Consider the following 19,070-nt stretch of genomic DNA (forward strand, 5'->3'; position numbering starts at 1 on the left):
AATCTGGCTTTGGGACTTGTATAGTGGTATGTCAGACGGTGACATGGAGCTGTTGTCACGGTGTATGGTGGTCGAAATGAGGCATCCATCTTGACTACCAGCATGTTGTCGCTGCATAGGGCTCTGCTTTTGCCCCTTCTCAACAGCTGTCCAATTGATGGTTTAGGGAAACCTCTTTGATTTCTTCACAAGGTGCAGCATGCAACTGTACCTCTGACAAAGAGGGTCTTGAAAAGTGGGATACTGGTGTAAAAGTTATCTGTGTAGAAGTGATAAATCTTATCCAGTAGTGGGTGCAAGAATTCCCACAAAATTTTTCCACTAAACCCTAGGACAGGGGGGGTATTCAGGGGGGGTTAATATGAGTGTCCCTCCCTTCACAGACCATAAATCTGTGGGTGTACAGTGAGGTACTATCGCACAGCTTGTAAAATGTAATTCTGCACCTGGCCCTCTAATTGGGCAGGTATTGTCATAATTTTAGCCTCCCTTTTAAATGAACTAGAGATTCATCTATACAGATGTCCCTTTGGGGTGTATACGTTTCAGCAAATATACTGCTGAAGTGTTCAAGTACTGGCTGAATTTTACACAGAAGATCAAATTTGGAATCACTATGATGCAAATATTTTTGGATTGCGCCAAATCGTGTCCTTATGGCCATACGGAATCTCGATTTGCTGTACAGTATATCCAGTATTGCCGAAGATCTGTTTTTTGACTATACTCATATGCAACACAATGCCACAAAATGTCATAATTTCTGCTGCATTTACAAGTGTAAATCTGACGTGGGTTTTTTGGTGACTAATTGATGGGCATACAAATTTGTGTGGGTCACCATAAGATTTATTATATTCTTGCTGAAAAAGAATCTGAAGAAGTCAATTTCAGTAAGGCGTGTAGCTTCAAATTGTTTTCAGAGCTGCCCATAAAATCAGGAATAACAGGCTGATAATTTTCGTGGGGTGGAGCCCATACGCGATAGATTGTTGAAGGGGTTGCCTCGGTCCTAGGTTGCCTTGCTGGGGGTCCCTCCTCACTAGATGAGGAGGAAAAGAAGTAGAGGAATGTGGGATCTTCCTCACTGCCTGAATCCGTGTCAGATGCAAGGAAAGCACATACCTCCTCTGGTGAACAGCGTCTTCTTGATGAATGGGCCATTTTTATTTTATTCTTCAAAACACTGGGGATGTGTGTGTAAATGTTGCTTTTACTGGTGAGCTAGCTATAAATTTACTCCGCTGTGATTATTCTCTTTGTGTGTGTAAAAGAAAAACAGACGTGAACAATACTACGACGTCCGTTCTACTAATGTGCTAGCTAAGAAGTTACCCGACGCTTTTATTTTTCTGGAAGAGAAAATCGGACGTCACTTATTACTGCAACGTTCGCTCCCCTAATGCACTACCTCCCTACCTATAAAGCTACTCTGAACTAACTACTATTTTCTTTCTACAAGAAAATCGGACGTTCCATACCTTGCGACTTCCGAAAAAAGAAAAAGTCCCTTGGTGCAGACTCTGATCAGCAGCAATACTGTTGCGGCCATGGGAAGAGCATGAATGCTTAGTGCAAAGCGCCGGGCACATCTCAGACCGCACCAATCACAGCAAGTCAGATTGATTTAATTTATTTTCAACTTTGCAGTCACATCACTGTGATTGGCTGCTCAGAATTGATCGGCCACTCACAGCGATCACAGACACGTGGAGTTGGGGGTGGCCTTACAGTTCTCCGAAGCAACGTGCAGGGATGGTCTGCTGTCAGAGACAGCAACCATCTTAACTCTGTCACTGCGCGGTACAGCAAGGTGACAGGAAATAGCAGGGCAGGAAATTTTTGCAAGTCGTAAGGGGTTAATATTGAAGCGCTGGACAATCTCTTTAATGCAATGTCAACCTCCTACTGGTAACAGCACATACCAGTACATGACCTTCAAATCACATGAAGGAAAAATAGCCAAATAAAATTCAGAATTTCTATGTGTAAACCATATTGGATAAAAATAATACAATTTTAGAAGTCTTTACCCATTTCTTTTAGTTGGTGCTATGCAAAGTGCTCTCCATACATAACAAGACTGGTTACTTTCTACTACTACTACATTGACCAGGTCATTTCGCTGAGGATTGTAGCCTTCTGGAAGTCTTATGGCATCAAATGTGAAGTATATAGCGTCATCGATTACACCAGTCAATCCATAGAAAGCTGTCACTCTCACCTGGAAAACAAAAAGAAAAAGGACGTCTGTTATTTTGCACATCACATGTTCTGTGTTTAAATATAGTCACAATATTATGTCATAACGGGTGACTCCCACTGTAGTGAATCAGCAGCCAGATTCCTTCTAGATGACTGCATATACAGTATTTTTTGGGGGAAATAAGGAGCAAACAAACAATAGGTTTTCTGGCAGTTTTGAGACAAACATAAAAGTCTATGCAGCATAAAGAAGAAAAATACATCCCATCATATTTCCTATTTATTTTAAATCCAATTCTGCCTGTGACTCAAAAACACACATAGAAAACCCGCCCTGACTACTTCCAAGCTCCGTTGATTTTTGTGGAGCTGATCCAAAGTGAAGTGAAAACACAAAGTAAAAAATTTTGCACACTGCACCAAAAAATTGCGACTTTTCAAAACTTTTATGACTCTTTTGGGTGTAAAAGCTTTAATGAATCGGAATCTGTGTGTGTATATGAAGCCACTCTAAGGGTATGGACACACACACACACTGTCATTTAGACCATGGTGTACCAGCTGAGTTGATTCTGCAAAAGACGCTTCACAAAAACACCGCTTTGGATGCATGAATCAGTTTGAAGACGTTCAAAAAGACAGAACATATGCAGAGCAAATCCTTTTTTACATTGCTATGAATATGTTCATTCTTTTTGGCGTTACTTTAGTGCTTTTTGAAGTGTGTTCAAGGAAGAATCCACCTGAAAAAGATTTTGTGTGCTCATTCCCCAAAAAGTTTCCTTTAATTTTAGCTTAAAAGGGTTGTCCAGGCTTAAAGACAAAAGTTCACAATCACTGAGTATGACTGCACTCTGTGTCACTATTCCCCAGGTTTCCCAGTAAGAGCCGGCGGTCACATGGCTGCATGCATTCAGCGTATCCTACTCACACACCACCTCCTCATTTCGCCTCCTGTCGGTGCCAAGGTTCAGTTCTAGGACCACTGCTCTTCTACATATACACCATCGGCCTGGGACAGCACTGAAGAGTCCCACGGTTTTTAGTATAGCTTCCATGCTGATGACACATAGATCAAGTTCACTGAACCCGATATTACCTCCTTACTAACCAGAAACCCACAATGTCTGTCTGCTATTTCATATTTCAGTTCTCTGCTAGCTTTCTAAACTTAACATGGACAAATCAGAGTTCATCATCTTTCCCCATCTCACTCAACCCCCCACTCCCCCCAGAAACTTATCTATCAAAGTAAATGACTGCTAACTCTCCCCAGTCACACAAGCTCGCTGCCTCGGGGTAACCATTAACTCTGATCTCTCCTTCAAACCACACATCCAAGCCCTTTGCACTTCCTGCCAACTCCAACTCAAAAATATCTTCCGCATCCGTACATTCCTCAACCAAGAATCTGTAAAAACACTAGTACATGCCCTTATCTGCTGCCTTGATTACTGCAATCACTTGCTTTGTGGCCTCCCCTCTAATATTTTCTCACATCCCTCCAATCTACCCTAAACTCCACTGCCCGACTAATCCACCTATCCTTCCGCTATTCCCCGGCCTCTCCTTCCTGTCAATCATTTCATTGGATCCCCATTGCCCAAAGACTTCAGTTCAAATCTCAAACTATGGCATACAAAGCAATCCACAACCTGTCTCCTCCATACATCTGTGACCTAGTCTTCAAGTACTTACCTGCACGAAACCTCCAATCCTCACAAGATTTCTTTCTCTACTTCCCTCTTATCGCAGTCGCATACAAGATCTCACCCACACATCCCTCCTATTCTGGAACTCTGTACACCAGCATATCAGACTCTTGCCTACCACAAAAACCAGGGCTGTGGAGTCTGTAAGCCAAACCTCCAACTCCTCACATTCCATGACACCGACTCCCTCATACATGGCTCATGTTTAAGTGATAAATTTACATCATAAATTTTAATCATTATTATGATACAATAGTCAAGCCATTTAGATAGAACATAAAACATTTATTGGTATACAACTTTAGAACAAAAAAACTTTTGCATATTTACACTTATGCAGTAAGTGGAAAAAACAGTTTTCAACAAAAACATACTGAATAACTTTTGTGCAGTCTATGAGTTTGTTCTGAGAAATAGTATCGCCTCCATCAGATCCTCCATCATAGATTACCTCAAATCTGACCTAATTATTTTAAGGCCAGAGAACAACCTCTCTACTCTAACTTGGGTTGGTGGCAAAGCCGTAAGCACATGGACAACATCTCTAACAATTTCAGGGTATAAAGGAATTGCCTCATGCACAGTCAGTTTTGATGAACGATTGAACTCTTCTACTTCTTTTAGCGCAAGTGAAAAATATTGAAATATGGTCAATCTGTTTTCTATGGGAGTGGAATCTTTTTCCCTGGTGCAACACTTTGCCTGATCCATGTCGTCCAAATACTTTTCGAAATCAAACTCATCTGATGAGGATGAAGAAACGGCAGCAGCAACACTGGCAGGACCCGAGTCCTCTTGCTCTTGGCCATTCTGTAGCCCATTCATTCTAACTGCTACCTCAATCAGTGCTTCTTTTCCTTTAGTAAGCTGTTGCTCATCCTGCAATATACGATGACTCGGGTCCACATAAACAGCTGCCAGAAGAATTTTATTTTCTAATAGTAGTGTCACTCTCCGTTTCATTGAAGCAGCAATGCCATCTGCGATTAAACCTTCTCTTTGGGACAGCCAAAACAACAAGTTCTTCCACTCCTTTATAAAAAATGCCAGGAGTTAAATCCTCAGCTTGTAACTTTTTAGTCACTGTAAATGGGTGATGAAGCAATTCCTTCAATTCAGCCACCTGTGTCCACTGACCTTCATGTAGTGTTACCTGAGAGTTGGCCATATCTACAAGGAAGGGTTTCAAATCAAGCAACCGCTCAATCATTAAATAGGTGCTGCCCTACCGAGTGGCTTGATCCACAATTGCCTCTTTTCCAGCACGTCTCTTCAAAATGGAATCAATTTTAGGGGTTCTGGCAGCAATAGCCAATTTCTTTACTTTGCTAATAAGAGATCCAGCATGTCCCTCTTTCAGACTATCTCTTATTGCCAGCTGCAGCGTGTGCACAACACAGCGCATGTGATGAATAGGAAAGAGGTGTGTAGCAGCTTCAACAAGATCACCTAATTGTAAAGAATTATATTGCGGTTCTTCTGAAGGAATATCTGTTTGTTCCTATGTTATGGGAACAGGACTGTGGCCTTCCATTTCCAACATACTGAATATGAAGTGTCCTTCTAGCTGCTGTTCACTTTCATTATTCTCATTCATCAGTTTAATTGTACTTATCATATTTGAAGCATTATCAGTTACAATAGCAAGAACCTGTTCTTCTGTGAGTTCATAATCTTGCAGAACTTTTTCCACTGAGGTCTGGAGAAACTGGCTGCTGTGATGAGCTTTAGTATCTTTTACTGCCAACGTCTTAGTAACAATTTTTTTCTTTTCACAAACATATCGAATGTTGATAGCAAAATAGTTCACTCTGTGACGTGTACAGGCATCCATTTTAAGAAACACAAAGCGTGTCTTGAGTCTTTTTAAGATTTTCCTTTTGGTTAAGGGCTTGTTCAATCACTAATTTTCTAATACTTTCTCTTTCCAGAGAAACACCAAGTTTGCCGGCCATTTCTCTATTATGAGCTGTAAAAGCTGGTCATGCAAATAATGATACAGTGTCCTTCACAACAAGCTCCATGAGCTGTCTTTTAAACACATATGCTGTTATTGTTACAGTAACTTTGTCACTTACAAAATATCTTGTAACTGATGTTTGAGACGCTCTTTCCTCCTCCTTTACCTGGCGGGAAGTGCTGATCTCTGGTTTCTTGGTGCTGCTGTGATCTTTTTCAATCACAGCTTTGTGAACTTCTGGGTGGCAGCGCTGTAAATGTCTTTTTAGATTGGAAGCTCTCGAAGCAGCATTTTTATCACTGCCTGAGTATTCACTGATTTTGGCATCACAGCATTTGCTTTCATCTGGGTCACTTATACACTGACACACAAAATGTTTTTTATCACTGTGAAATGCTCAAACACAGCTGACTTTATAAGATGCTTCTTAGACATTTTGTAATTATGTAAATTCGCTCCCAAAATAATTTTGTCCTGTAAAAGATAAGTTATATTGTAATTCTTGCACTCTATAATTTAGGATAGAAATAAAGCAATCTTTGCAAAAATCAATAGGACAGATGATAAGTATAAGGTTTGTAAAAATAAGTTGTTAGATAGCTTTGCTCTGAACTTTCAATGTCAGGCTTGTCTCAGGGTACAGCTCACTAAATGCTTCAGATCATATTTCTTCACAGTCTATGAAGAGGCAGTCTATGAAGAGGGGAGGAGGGAGGGAGCATGTTTCTGCTGAATCATATTACAGAACACATACACACAAAAATATATGTCCAAATCGATCCTGTTACTGTATTTCCGAATTTGAGATGTTACAAAACAGTTTTTCCTCTTATATTCTATGTATAGTGTATACAAGTCAACAGAGCAGCTAATTTCCCCAAACATGAGCTAAGAGGAAAAACAAACTAAAACATCAAGCATACAGAGACAACAACATACAGCTCTGGCAAAAATTAAGAAACCACTTCCAAATGTTCAGTTTATCTGATTTTTCATTTTACAGGTATATAAAATGTAAATTGTTCTTTTAGTCTACAAACTTCTGACATGTCTCCAAATTTCCAAGCAATAAATTTTGTATTTTTTTTTCTGAAAAGGAGAAATGGTCAAAATTGAAAAAAAAACAAAAAAAAACAGTGCTTTCAGATCTCAAATAATGCAAATAAAACAAGTTCATAATCATTTAGAAACAACAATACTAATGTTTTAACTCAGTTCAGAAATCAATATTTTGTGGAATAACCACGATTTTTAAAAACAGCTTTCATGCGGCTTGGCATGCTTTCCACCAGTCTTTCACACTGCTGTTGGTGCAAAAATCTAAGCAGTTCTTTGTTTGATGGCTTGTGACTATCCATTATCCTCTTGATTACATTCCAGAGGCTGTCAATGGGGTTCAGGTCTGGAGAATGGGCTGCCCATGACAGGGTTTTGATGTTGTGGTCTCTTAATTTTTGCCAGAGCTGTATACTGGACTATTGATTTATGCACAGTTTATTGAAAGTTTAGATATGCTTTAAGAAGTACTTACCTTCCTTAATCCTGCTGTCCTGTTCACTCCAGAAGTTCTGAGATGAATGTAGGCTTTCCTTCCCTGTGTGTTTGTTATTTTTTTCTCCTTATCTGTAGAGGAGGAGCTTCACTACTTATCATGAACATAAAGTGCAGCACAGATTCATCTCAGCTAAAAGTCTAGACCTTAGATCAGGAATAGGACAGACATTTATAGAACATTTCAGAATTTTCCTAAATTCTTATGAAAAAAATATTCCCCACAAACCACATTGAACTACTGTAGCCAATATATTCTATATTTTAGGAGTCGGTCTATTTTATACCGACTCCACCAAAATGGGCTCCGACTCCACAGCCTTGATGAAAACCTTCAAAAAGGAAACTGAAGACCTACCCCTTCCAACAAGTCTACAACCTACAGTAATCATCATTCCACCATACCGCTGAACAACCAGGTCTACCCTCACCTACTGTATCCTTACCCATCCGTTGTAGACTGTGATCCCTCACGGACAGGGTCCTCTTTCCTTTTGTATCAGTTGCTGACTTGCTCTGTTCAAGATTGTTTTTTGTTATGTATACCCCTTTTCACATGTAAAGTGCCATTAAATAAATGGCGCTATAATAATGATGTATGGGATTGTCACACTTACAGTCACGGGCTAAATAGACTCTTCTGGCCTCTGTCAATTTTTCTCCACTGAGAGAAGCCAAACCCATCTAGTCCGTTAGCAAAAATATGGAAATCAAACACTTGTAATTACGTGACCACTTACTCACACCAGGAATACTGGGGAACAGTGATGGAGTGTGTCACGATTCATCAGTCTGCAGTCACATACAGTCGTTATTCCCAAGCCTGGATAACCTTTTTAATAATCATTGTGTAACAGAAGATTACATAAACTTCTAAAATAAAATTTGTGTATTATAGCTCATACTTTGGCGCAACATTTTTTCTTCAATTTTTTCCCACTCTTTAAATCAGATACTGGTGTAAGGTATAACAAATCTACCACCCCTCATAGCTGGCCTAGCCTACAATTTATAGCACTTGGACAGGCTAAGCTGCAAAAACAGTTTTTGGAAAATCCCAACTGTAGCCAGTAGAGGTCAGATTCTCCACATAAACTGTCGCACTGCACAACCTTCTTTTCCTAGACTTCTACACAGCATATCCGACACCATTTTTTGATGAAAACAATTTGAACAAATCTGAGATAGTAAATCATTTCCATAAGAAGTTCATGGATGACCGACTATTTCTTTAACATGTTTACCAGTACTTTCCAAACGCAGCAACATTACATAGATAATGGATATTCATCAGTCCAATCCAATGTAAATCTGGCAAGTTCTGCAAACAATTCTGAATTCTAAAAAGAGAATAGGCCAGACATGCAAACCTCTTTAACCACTTAATTACAGGGTTTTTTTTTGCACTTTTGCTTTTTCATTCCCCTCTTTCATGAGCCATTATGTTTGCAAGTATAGTGAAATCTGGGGGAAAAAATAAAAAAAAACTATTCCACCATTGTTTTGGGTGGCGGGGGAGGGGATTTCTTTTTAAAGGGAACCTGTAACCTCCCCCCAGGCGTTTTTAAGTAAAAGAGCCACCTTGTGCAGCACTAATGCTGCATTCTGTCAATGTCGCTCTTTTACTTAGCGTCCCTTCCACCGCAGAAATAATTGTTTTTAAAATTGGTCAAAAATACCTGAATTTTGACAGGGGGCAGGTCTTTCCCCCTCTGACAGACGCCTCGCATCCATCAGTCATTTCTTTCTTCAGTATTTGGCGCCGCCTCCTCAGCTTCTTTTGAAATCGTGGCGCCTGCGCTGTACTATATCTTCTTGGGCATGCGCAGTTAGCGCTGTCCGTGCTCTCAGATCACATCCCGGCCTTCATATCGCGCGGCCAGAGATCCCGCCCCGCAGTCGCTTATGATTTATTCACACTGCGGGGCTGGGAATCTTGGGCATGAGACGCAGAGAACTACTGCCCCCGGAAGAAGCTGGTGGCGAAACGCGGGTCGGGGTGAGGGGACGCTGAGCCACACATGTCTGCAAGGAGGTAATATACCTTTCTCTATATCTCATACCTTAACTATCTAGTTATTTCACTTGGTGGAACATATATCATAGCGGTTACACTGGGGACTACTCCATGACTTTTTCTGTGTGTCAGTATATTCATTTTTTGCATGGCTAATTTTTGCATATATTATAGGAATGCTGTAAGCGCCTGTGAATTGTTGCTTGTGATATATGCTGTTTGGCACTAATTGTGAGACATATTATATACGGCTTTTTTTTGCCCATGTCACATAAATGCTGTATAGCGCCTGTGAATTGTTGTTTCTGACATTATTGCATGCTGTATGGCACTAATTATGAGACATACTATATTGAATTGGCACAATACATCATAGCACAGTGTAATATAAGTTGTATATCTATTTTTGCTATATACTATTTTGGCTGAGTGTCCCTTGGACAGCATTATGCCTTTTACATTTAATTTTTTGTCTTTTTAACATTATTTGAATAAAATTAATTATTTTAATACTTTTTTGGGATCTCTTCTTTCCTCCCTCATTTCTGTGGTATATGGGAGATTAGTGTTATTCTATTACTGTTGAAGTGACCGTTGAGATTTGGACACCAATTGTGATAATTAGTTGCACTGAAGAGTAACCTATGGCTCTCTACAGCAAACAATGGAGCGACCCAACAGGTCACAAAAAAAACCGCTGGAGTAGTGCTTTAAAGGACAGATCCTTTTGAAAAGAGGAATTCAGAATATTGCACATACCGCATACCTGGTCTACACGTTTACATCTCAGAGGCTTTACCGAAATCGCTTCACTTTTCCATGTGGATGAATTGATAAAATACTCTGCTCTTACCCAGTCTCCTTTGTAAGGCACATAGCCTATAGAAAACATGCAAGAAAATATATAGTTATGTCATAAAAGCATTTAAATGGAAAATCACTGTTAATTTATCACTTGATATATAAACACACTGGCAAACATTTATAAATGCGGCCTTAAAGTCTATAGTGTAGCATAAATTTTGGCAGCTTTAGTCATTTTTGTCTCTTTTTATGCCACCTCTTAGCTAGCTTACCGTTTGATCCATTCTCTGGTGCTAACATCTTGCACAAATTAGCACATTTAAGAGAACCTATTACCTAAAAAAACTCAGCTGTTGGATATAAAAATATAAAAAAAATCTCTGTGTGAACACAGCCTTAAGACTGAGCTCACTGACAGCTTCTCAGATAAAGAGGTCGGCCTTTTTCTCTTGTTATTGCAGTCTTCTTCTTACACTGCCCAGAACTTCTGTCAGGACAATGGTTGATGGCTGCTTGTGGAGGAGCATGTGACCAGACCATTGTATCAGCCTCATCCAACAGGAAAGCAGCTTTCGCCTGTGAGGCATTTTACAATTGGAGGAGGATGATGATGGACTGATCTGGTCACATGCTCCTACACCAGCAGCTATTGCATGGAGAGACGTGCTGGTCAGGGTGTGAGGAAAGCTGCACTAACAAGGGAGACCTCTTTACCTGAGAATCCGTCACTGAGCTCATTCTCACCGTCTAATATGAAAGTTAGTAGCTCTTTCTCATCTGACTTTTTCAGGTGATTGATGACCACAGATTACATTTAAAGGGTTGTCTGATCTGAAGATACAAGTCTGCAGTCACTGTGAAGGCAGACTTGCGAATCCTCACAACGTGCGTTGGGAACAGTCAGTCATGTGACCTCAAGTATACATTATCCATACTCCCGGCCACATTCCAACAAGACTTTCTCTGGCCTCGCTCAATATAGTTGCCAGGAGATATGCATATTACATACTTGGGATTACATGACCAACCTTTTCCCAGAGCAAGTTGTGAGGACTCAGAAGTCTGCCGTCACACAGTGATTGAAGACTTTTAGTTTAAGACCTGACAACCTCATTAAAGTTAAATTTGTCAGTAAACAAAGAGCCTTTAAAAGGCAAAAGGGTGCAAAATTTGTAATGAAACTCAATGGCAAAAATTATTTTTAGCCCCAAATGATATATATCTCATGAGAGCATCCATGTGTGGTGCTACTTTTCATCAAAGGAAATGGGCAAAAGTGATGAGTAAGTGGCTCAGTGAACAAAACATTGATATTTTGGGTCCAAGGCCCCATATCTAAAATTCCATTGAGAGCATGTGGTCAATCCTTAAAAAGTGAAGTGGACAAACAAAAATACAGAAATTGTGATATTTGGCATAAAAGACGATAAGCAGCATATCAGGCAAAGATAGACAATGTATTTTGGTACGCAAAGAAGATGAGGGGAATGGCTCCCCTTCACACTCCAACAAAGGAAGGGGTGAGAGAGTAATATAATAAGACGATGACTTTCACTAATATTGGTTACCAGTGTCTTCTAAAAAAAAGAATCAGAATAAGTACAAAATTGGTGTATTTTAGAGGTGTGACTTAACAAGGAGTGCACCCCTGATCAAAATGACTGTTCTTGTTAACAAGCAAGTTGAAGATGAAATGATCTCCAAAAAGGTCTAAAGTGTAAAATAAAACATTTCCTTTTTATTTTAGTTTTTTTTTTCCCCATTTTAAAAGTTATAATAAGGAAAATCAGCTCATACAAAAGTTTGGGCACCCTTGGAGATTTGTGTGCTCAGGTAACTTTGACCGAGGTTTCAGTCCTTAATTTACCTGTTAGTGTTATGGCTTGTTCAATATCATTAGTAGGAAACACTAGGTGATGCAAATTTCCCAGCTGTATAAAAACCCAGCCTCCTCTAAGCTTGTGCCAAAAAAACAGTAGCCATGGGTTCTTCTAAGCAGCTGCATAGCACTCTGAAAAGGAAAAAGTTGGAGACCCACAAAGCAGGAGAAAGCTATAAGAAGATGGTAAATTGTTTTCAAATTGCCCTTTCCTCAGTTCGAATGTAATTAATAAATTGCAGTTAACAGATCAGTCGAGGTTAACATAAGGTCTTGAAGACCAAGCAAAATTTCAGTAAAAGATGCTCGTAGGATTGCTGGAGAGGCAAATCAGAAACACTGCTTCACTGCAAAAGATCTTCAGAAAGATTTATCAGAGTTTGGAGTTGTGGTACATTGTTCTGCTGTTCACAGACACCTGCACAAATATGGCCTTCATGGAAGAGTCATCAGAAGAAATCCTCTACTGCGTCCTCACCACAAAATTCAGAATCAGAAGAATATGTAAACAAGCCTGATGCACTTTAGAAACAGGTCATGTGCACGAATGAGGTTTAAATAAAACTCTTTGGCCACAATGATTAAAGAAGGCATGTATGGAGGGAAAAGGGTAGAGCATTTCAGGAAAAGAAAATCTCTCTAACCATTAAGTCTGGAGGTGGATCAAACATGCTTTGGGGTTGTGTTGCAGCCAATGTCAAGGGGAACATTTCACAGGTAGAGGGAAGAAGGGATTACATCAAATTTCCACACATTTTTAATGCAAATTTAACAACATCTGTATAAAAAAAGCCAAAGTTGAAATGAAGATGGCTTCCACAAATGGATAATGATCCTAAGCACAAATCAAAATTCTCAACAGACCAGACTACCTCAAAAGGCACAAGCTGAGGGGGCGTGGCCTGCTTGCTAATGGCACCGGTCACTTAGCTGCTGAGCTCCAGCCACTTCGACTCCTAATCGGCTCATTGCGGCTCGCCAGCGGCACCAATCTCTCTGCACACGGGGGGGGGGGGAGTGCTGCGGAGGTATCCAGGATCGTAGCATGCCAAGGGGAAAATCCCAGAAGAAGCCGTCCCCGGCGAAAGTTACAGACTTCTTCTCCAGCACGGGGCGAGGGAAAATGGCGGCAGCATCCTCCTCCACAGCTTCCTCACGCTCATCCAGGAGGGGATCCACAGCAGGCCCAGACTTGGACACAGACGCTGCAGATATACCGCTTACCAAAGGTACAATGCAGAAACTGCTCAGTGCCCTCCGCTCATCACTGCAGCAGGATTGGAAAGATATGGTGGCTGAGCTGAGGGGAGATATCACTGCCATAGGCAGCCGTACAGCACATATTGAATCTAAAATGGGGGAGCTGACAAAGTCACACAATAGCCTCATTGATGCCAATGCAGCACTGGAGGAACAAGTGCAAAAGCTCCATACCAAGATCTTGGATTTAGAGGACAGGTCCCGCCGAAATAATATAAGAATCAGAGGAATTCCAGAGGCCATACCAGACAAGGGGCTGCAGAGTTTTCTGGGCTCCTTGCTGCAGGAGCTGCTCCCTGACCTGACTGCAACTGATTTCCTGGTGGACAGAATACACAGAGTCCCTAAGCCTAAATCCCTCAGTGCTGATGTCCCTCGGGACACTTTAGCTCGCCTGCACTTTTACAAGACCAAAGAAGCCCTGCTGCAAGCCCTGAGAAAGAGACCCCCTCTGTCTGAGCAATTCCGGCACCTGTCCATTTTTCCAGATCTGTCTGCAGGAACCCTGGCAAAAAGGAGGGAATTTGCTCCTTATACCAAAGTTCTCAGGCATGAAGCTATATCCTATAGATGGGGTTTCCCTGTAAAGATCCTGCTTTTCCGAGCAGGAAATACCCACGCCTGCCATTCCCCACAGCAGTTGGCAAAGCTCCTATCCTCATGGAACTTGGCAAATCTCCCAGCCAGATCTCCAAGAGCTACAGGATCATCCCAACAGGATAAAGTGAATGAAGATTGGTCCGTCGTGTGAGTTATGTGATATGTTTGAGTCGTGGCTGAGACTTAGTTGCTACTTTTAAGGTCCGCTGGTTCTGTTCAACCAGGACCCTGAACCCCCATGGCGGTAAATTTCCACCATACCGCAGGCCCCTTTTTTGGGCTTTTTTCTTTGTGGACTGATGCTCCCTACATCAGTAATGTTAGTGATGTCAATATTGTTAGTGTTATCTCTTTCCTGCCTAACCTTCCTTTTCCCCCTGCAGCTCTAGACTTTTTTTTCATGTACAATGGTACTGAACTGTATGTCTATAAATGTTAGGGGTCTGAACTCGCCAGCCAAGAGATCCATGTTTTGGCGGGAAGTGGTTAAATCCAAATGTGATGTAATATGTGGTCAGGAGTCTCATCTCCTCCAAGGGGACTCGCACAGGTTAAATAATGCTAAATTTCCTTTCATACTGCTGGCTTGTGGAAAAAAAAAAAAGGCTGGAGTATTCATTTGTGTAAAAAATACTGTTGCGTTCACACTACATTCACAACATTTAGACCCTGACGGTAGTTACGCCATTATTAATTGCTCCATAAATGGATCTAAGTATACTATTGCAACCGTTTACGCCCCCAACTCTGGTCAGATCAGCTTTTTGCGGAGGTTTCTTTCCAAGCTTTCATCCGTTGAAGAGGGTAAGCAAATAATCTGCGGGGATTTTAACATGGTAATGTCCAGCACTCTGGATTGCTCCAATACTGCTGTAAAGAGGAAGGAGATGAGCACAATAATTTCAGAAAGGCATCTCCATGATATATGGAGATACCAACATGCAAATGAGAGGGACTACACATTCTTCTCGCCTCGGTTCACCTCTTACAGCAGATTGGACTACTTTTTGGTTGATAGCTCACTTATTATGGATTGCTCAGATTCAAAAATTGGACTTATAGCTTGGTCGGACCACGCCCCCATATACCTGACAGTTCAGGAGCAAAACCGCGCGCCTGTTTTTGCCCGGTGGCGCATGAATGACTCCCTCCTAGCCTGTAGACAAATCTCTGAGGAGTTGCAGGCCGACCTCGCAGAGTTTTTTAACTTTAATGATAACAAGGAGGTGACAGAGGAAACGCTTTGGTCTGCACACAAGGCCTATATTAGGGGGTCATTCATCAAAATTGCCACTAGGGAGAAGAGGAGGCGTCAGGCAACTTACAAAGCTCTACTGTCATAGTACTTTTGGAAGCCCACAATAAATCTGCCCCAAACTTGTCGACATCTGATGAACTCAGGAAACTAAGAACACAGCTCCGCCAGGTGTTGATGGCAGACTATGAGAAAAACTTAAGATCCCTCAAACAGCGGTACTATGTGATGGGTGACAGGGCGGGTGCCTTACTAGCCAGGAGGGTTAAAAAACGAGAAATGCAAAATAAAATTGAATACCTCGTGACGGGTTCTAATGCCACAATACGCAACCCAACGGAAATAGCCAACGCATTCGCTGACTTTTACCAGTCTCTCTACAACCTTAAAAATGACCCCACTGCCCCAAAGCCTACCCAAACGGCAATTAATTCCTTCTTAAACAATATTAATCTTCCTCGGTTATCTGCAGTACAGCTGGAGCAACTAAATTCCCCTTTTTCTCTGGAAGAGGTTCGCCAGGCGGTGACCACAGCCAAAAGAAATTCAGCTCCAGGCCCAGACGGCCTCACTAACTCCTATTATAGGCAATTCACTGAAACCCTGTCTCCTTTCCTCCTGAGACTTTTCTCCTCTTGGCGAGCCACAGCAGATATTTCACCAAATAATCTAGAGGCCATTATAACTACCCTGCCAAAACCAGGAAAACCCCCTATTTCACCAGGAAACTTCAGGCCAATATCCCTCCTAAACTGCGACTTAAAATTGTACGCCAAAATAATCTCAGCTAGAATACATAAAGTTCTTCCATCACTGATTTTGCCGAATCAAATGGGGTTTGTGGCGGGGAACCAGGCGAAAGATGGGACGAGACGTATGCTGGATCTGATTGCGGTGGCTGAGGGGAGGAAAATCCCCAGTGTATTCCTGTCCCTGGACGCAGAGAAGGCGTTCGACAGGGTGCACTGGGGATATCTGAAATCTGTTCTGGCCAAGTTTGGTTTCAAAGGCCCCATACTTAATGCCAAAATGGCGCTGTACTCTAACCCTAACGCCAAAGTTCTGGCATCCGGATTTATATCTCGGAGTTTTGAATTAACCAATGGGACACGCCAGGGGTGTCCGCTCTCCCCTATCATCTATGCCCTTGCTATAGAGCCTCTGGCGCAGACTATCCGTGAATGCCCTCGGATCTCGGGGATTCGAGTGGGGAGTATAAATCATGTGGTCAGTCTATATGCAGATGACGTGATTTTATCTTGCACTAATGTAGAGGTGTCCCTACAACACGTAATGGAGATCCTGTCCTCCTTCGCTCAAGTCTCGTATTACAAGCTTAATATTACCAAGTCCTTAATTTTTCCGCTCTTCTTGCCAGCCTCTACCAGAGCCACTCTTTCTCATCTTTACCCTTTCAAATGGGAAGACGAGGGAATCCCCTACCTGGGTATTATACTGGCCCCGCTACACTCCGTGATCCGGAAAAATCTGCTGACCCTGCACACCTCATTGGATAAAGAACTTACTCGCCTTTCTCTTCTCCCGCTCTCTTGGGTGGCGAGAATGTAGACTTTTAAAATGATCTGTCTCCCAAAAATTATCTACTTACTTCGGTGCCTGCCCCTAACAATTCCGCAACGGTATCTCACCAAAATTCATTCGCTAATGAGTAAATTTATATGGGCTGGGAAAAAACCTAGAATAGCCCTGAGATGTATGCATGCCCCGTTCAGTGGTGGAGGAATGGGTATTCCTAATATTCTAACATATCACAGAGCTGCTATCCTGGAACCGGCTCGAGATTGGTGGAAGAATGATTCAGACTTGAGATGGTTACAGATTGAGTACACCTGGGCACAGGCCCACTCCCCTAAACAATTCATAGACTCCCTGCTCCTAACCCCTTCGCCCTCCGGCGATCTTCTACCCACCACAGCAGCTCTAAAGAAAGCTTGGTCCTTATGGAGCAAGCCAGTGTCACAGGCTCTAGGTCCCAGCCTTCCCCTTAGATCGCTGGAAGCCTTCATTCCGAATTTGAATCTTGCCGCCTGGACACGTGGAGGTCCAATTACCCTAGCAGATCTCTATAGAGAAGGCGTCCTACTCCCGTACTCAGAAATGTGTGTTAAATTTAACCTCCCCCGACACAGTTTATTCCAGTTTTTTCAAATACGTCACTTCCTTCAGTCCGCTCCTCACCTACCGGTTCCCACAACAGCCGACCACGCCGCAATTAAAAAATTCTTTCAAAATAGCAAAATCAAAGGCCTTTCATACATCCATAACCTGCTAAACTCCCCAGAACCGGACAAACAATTGTCGTATATGCTCAAATGGGAAAAAGATCTAGCCTCTCAGCTTCCGTCGCAAGAATGGTTCGCGGCCTCAAAATGGATCCACAAATTCTCTTCATGTCTCAATCACATAGAGCAATTAAAAAGGTTCATCTGCGGTGGTACAACTCCCCTACTAAACTGGCTTCTTTTTCCCCACATATGTCACCTTTGTGCTGGAGGGGATGCAACCACAGGGGCACCTTGTGTCATATGTGGTGGTTTTGCCCTAAGTTATCTAACTTCTGGCAGGAGGTGTTCAATCTAATCCATGAGGTTACTAGTCTCCGTCTTTCCCCAAACCCAACCTTAGCGGTGCTACACATTGGCCTAGATGGGATACCGGATCTTTTAAAAAATATCACTTCTCACATTCTCATAGCCGGCAGGTACTGTGTGGCATACAAGTGGAGGTCGGTGAGCCCCCCTACAAAAACAGAACTAATTGAGAGGACCAACCTACACTGGCTATACGAAACCAACTTGACCCCCAATCTAGAGAAGAGAACGGTGAGACTTAAACAATGGCATCCGTGGGCCACTTCCCTTTATGCAATGGCCCTCCCCCAGATACAGACACCTACACCATAAATAAATTGATTGTGCCTAAGAATGCCATGCATGTAGAGCTGCTTCCCCTTCCCCCCCCCCTCTCCCTGCTTCTATGTTCAAGCTGTTGTTGGAAGGGGTATTTAATGTCCCAGATTGATATTCTAATAATGGCTCGAGGTTATTCCACCTCTTGCTACTCATTGCTCCTGTTCTTGATGTTTTTGTATGAGAAGTTAGTATTTTTTCTGAAAACTCAATAAAAACCTTTATGATAAAAAAAAAAAAAAGGCACAAGCTGAATGTTTTACAATGGCCCTTACAATCCTCTCTCTGATTATCATTGAAAATCTGTGGCTAGACATCAAAATAGCAGTGCAAGCAAGACGACCCAGGAATCTCACAGAACTGGAAGAATTTTTTAAGGAAGAATGGATGAATAATCCCTCAAATAAGAATTGAAAGACTCTTGTACGAAAAAATTTTACAAGCTGTAATACTTTCAAAAGGAGTGCCATTAGGTACTAATCATGCAGGGTGTCCAAACTTTTGCATCAGCACATTTTCCTTTTTGTAATTTTTAAAATGTAAATATGAAAATATATACCGTATATACTCGAGTAAAAGGCGACCCGAGTATAGGCTGAGGCACCTACTTCCTGTATGCATGGCTCTCCAGTCCCTATCATGTATGTATGGCTCCCCAGTCCATCTCCTGGTATGCATGGCTCCTTATCCCCTTTATCCCTATGTATGATTCCTGTTAAAAAAACATCCTATTTACCTGCCTGCACTAAAGTTAGTCGATGGAAGAAAATAATTGTCAATTTCAATTTGTGTTTTGCTACCCATTGGAATGGACTGGTAAATTAATTGAGCACATTTGTGTCTCTAAACATACTGTATAATAGATGTAGAGCATTCCGCTGAGAACATCTATTCCCT

General features: G+C 41.8%; 1 protein-coding gene across 2 annotated transcripts in view; it reads right to left on the minus strand.

The window, feature by feature from the left end:
- MOV10L1 (Mov10 like RNA helicase 1) overlaps positions 1-19,070 on the minus strand; it is a 260,035-nt gene that overhangs the window by 149,409 nt on the left and 91,556 nt on the right. For both annotated transcript variants that reach the window (XM_073573462.1, XM_073573463.1), the window contains 2 exons: positions 10,212-10,324; positions 2,034-2,224 (listed from right to left, as the gene is read on the minus strand). In XM_073573462.1, coding sequence (XP_073429563.1) covers positions 2,034-2,224; positions 10,212-10,324 — 304 coding nt within the window. The remainder of the gene's footprint in view (positions 1-2,033; positions 2,225-10,211; positions 10,325-19,070) is intronic.

This window comes from Dendrobates tinctorius, unplaced genomic scaffold (assembly GCF_039654945.1).
Source record: "Dendrobates tinctorius isolate UK_male_01 unplaced genomic scaffold, ASM3965494v1 ptg000035l, whole genome shotgun sequence".
Classification (NCBI taxonomy): Eukaryota; Metazoa; Chordata; class Amphibia; order Anura; family Dendrobatidae; genus Dendrobates; species Dendrobates tinctorius.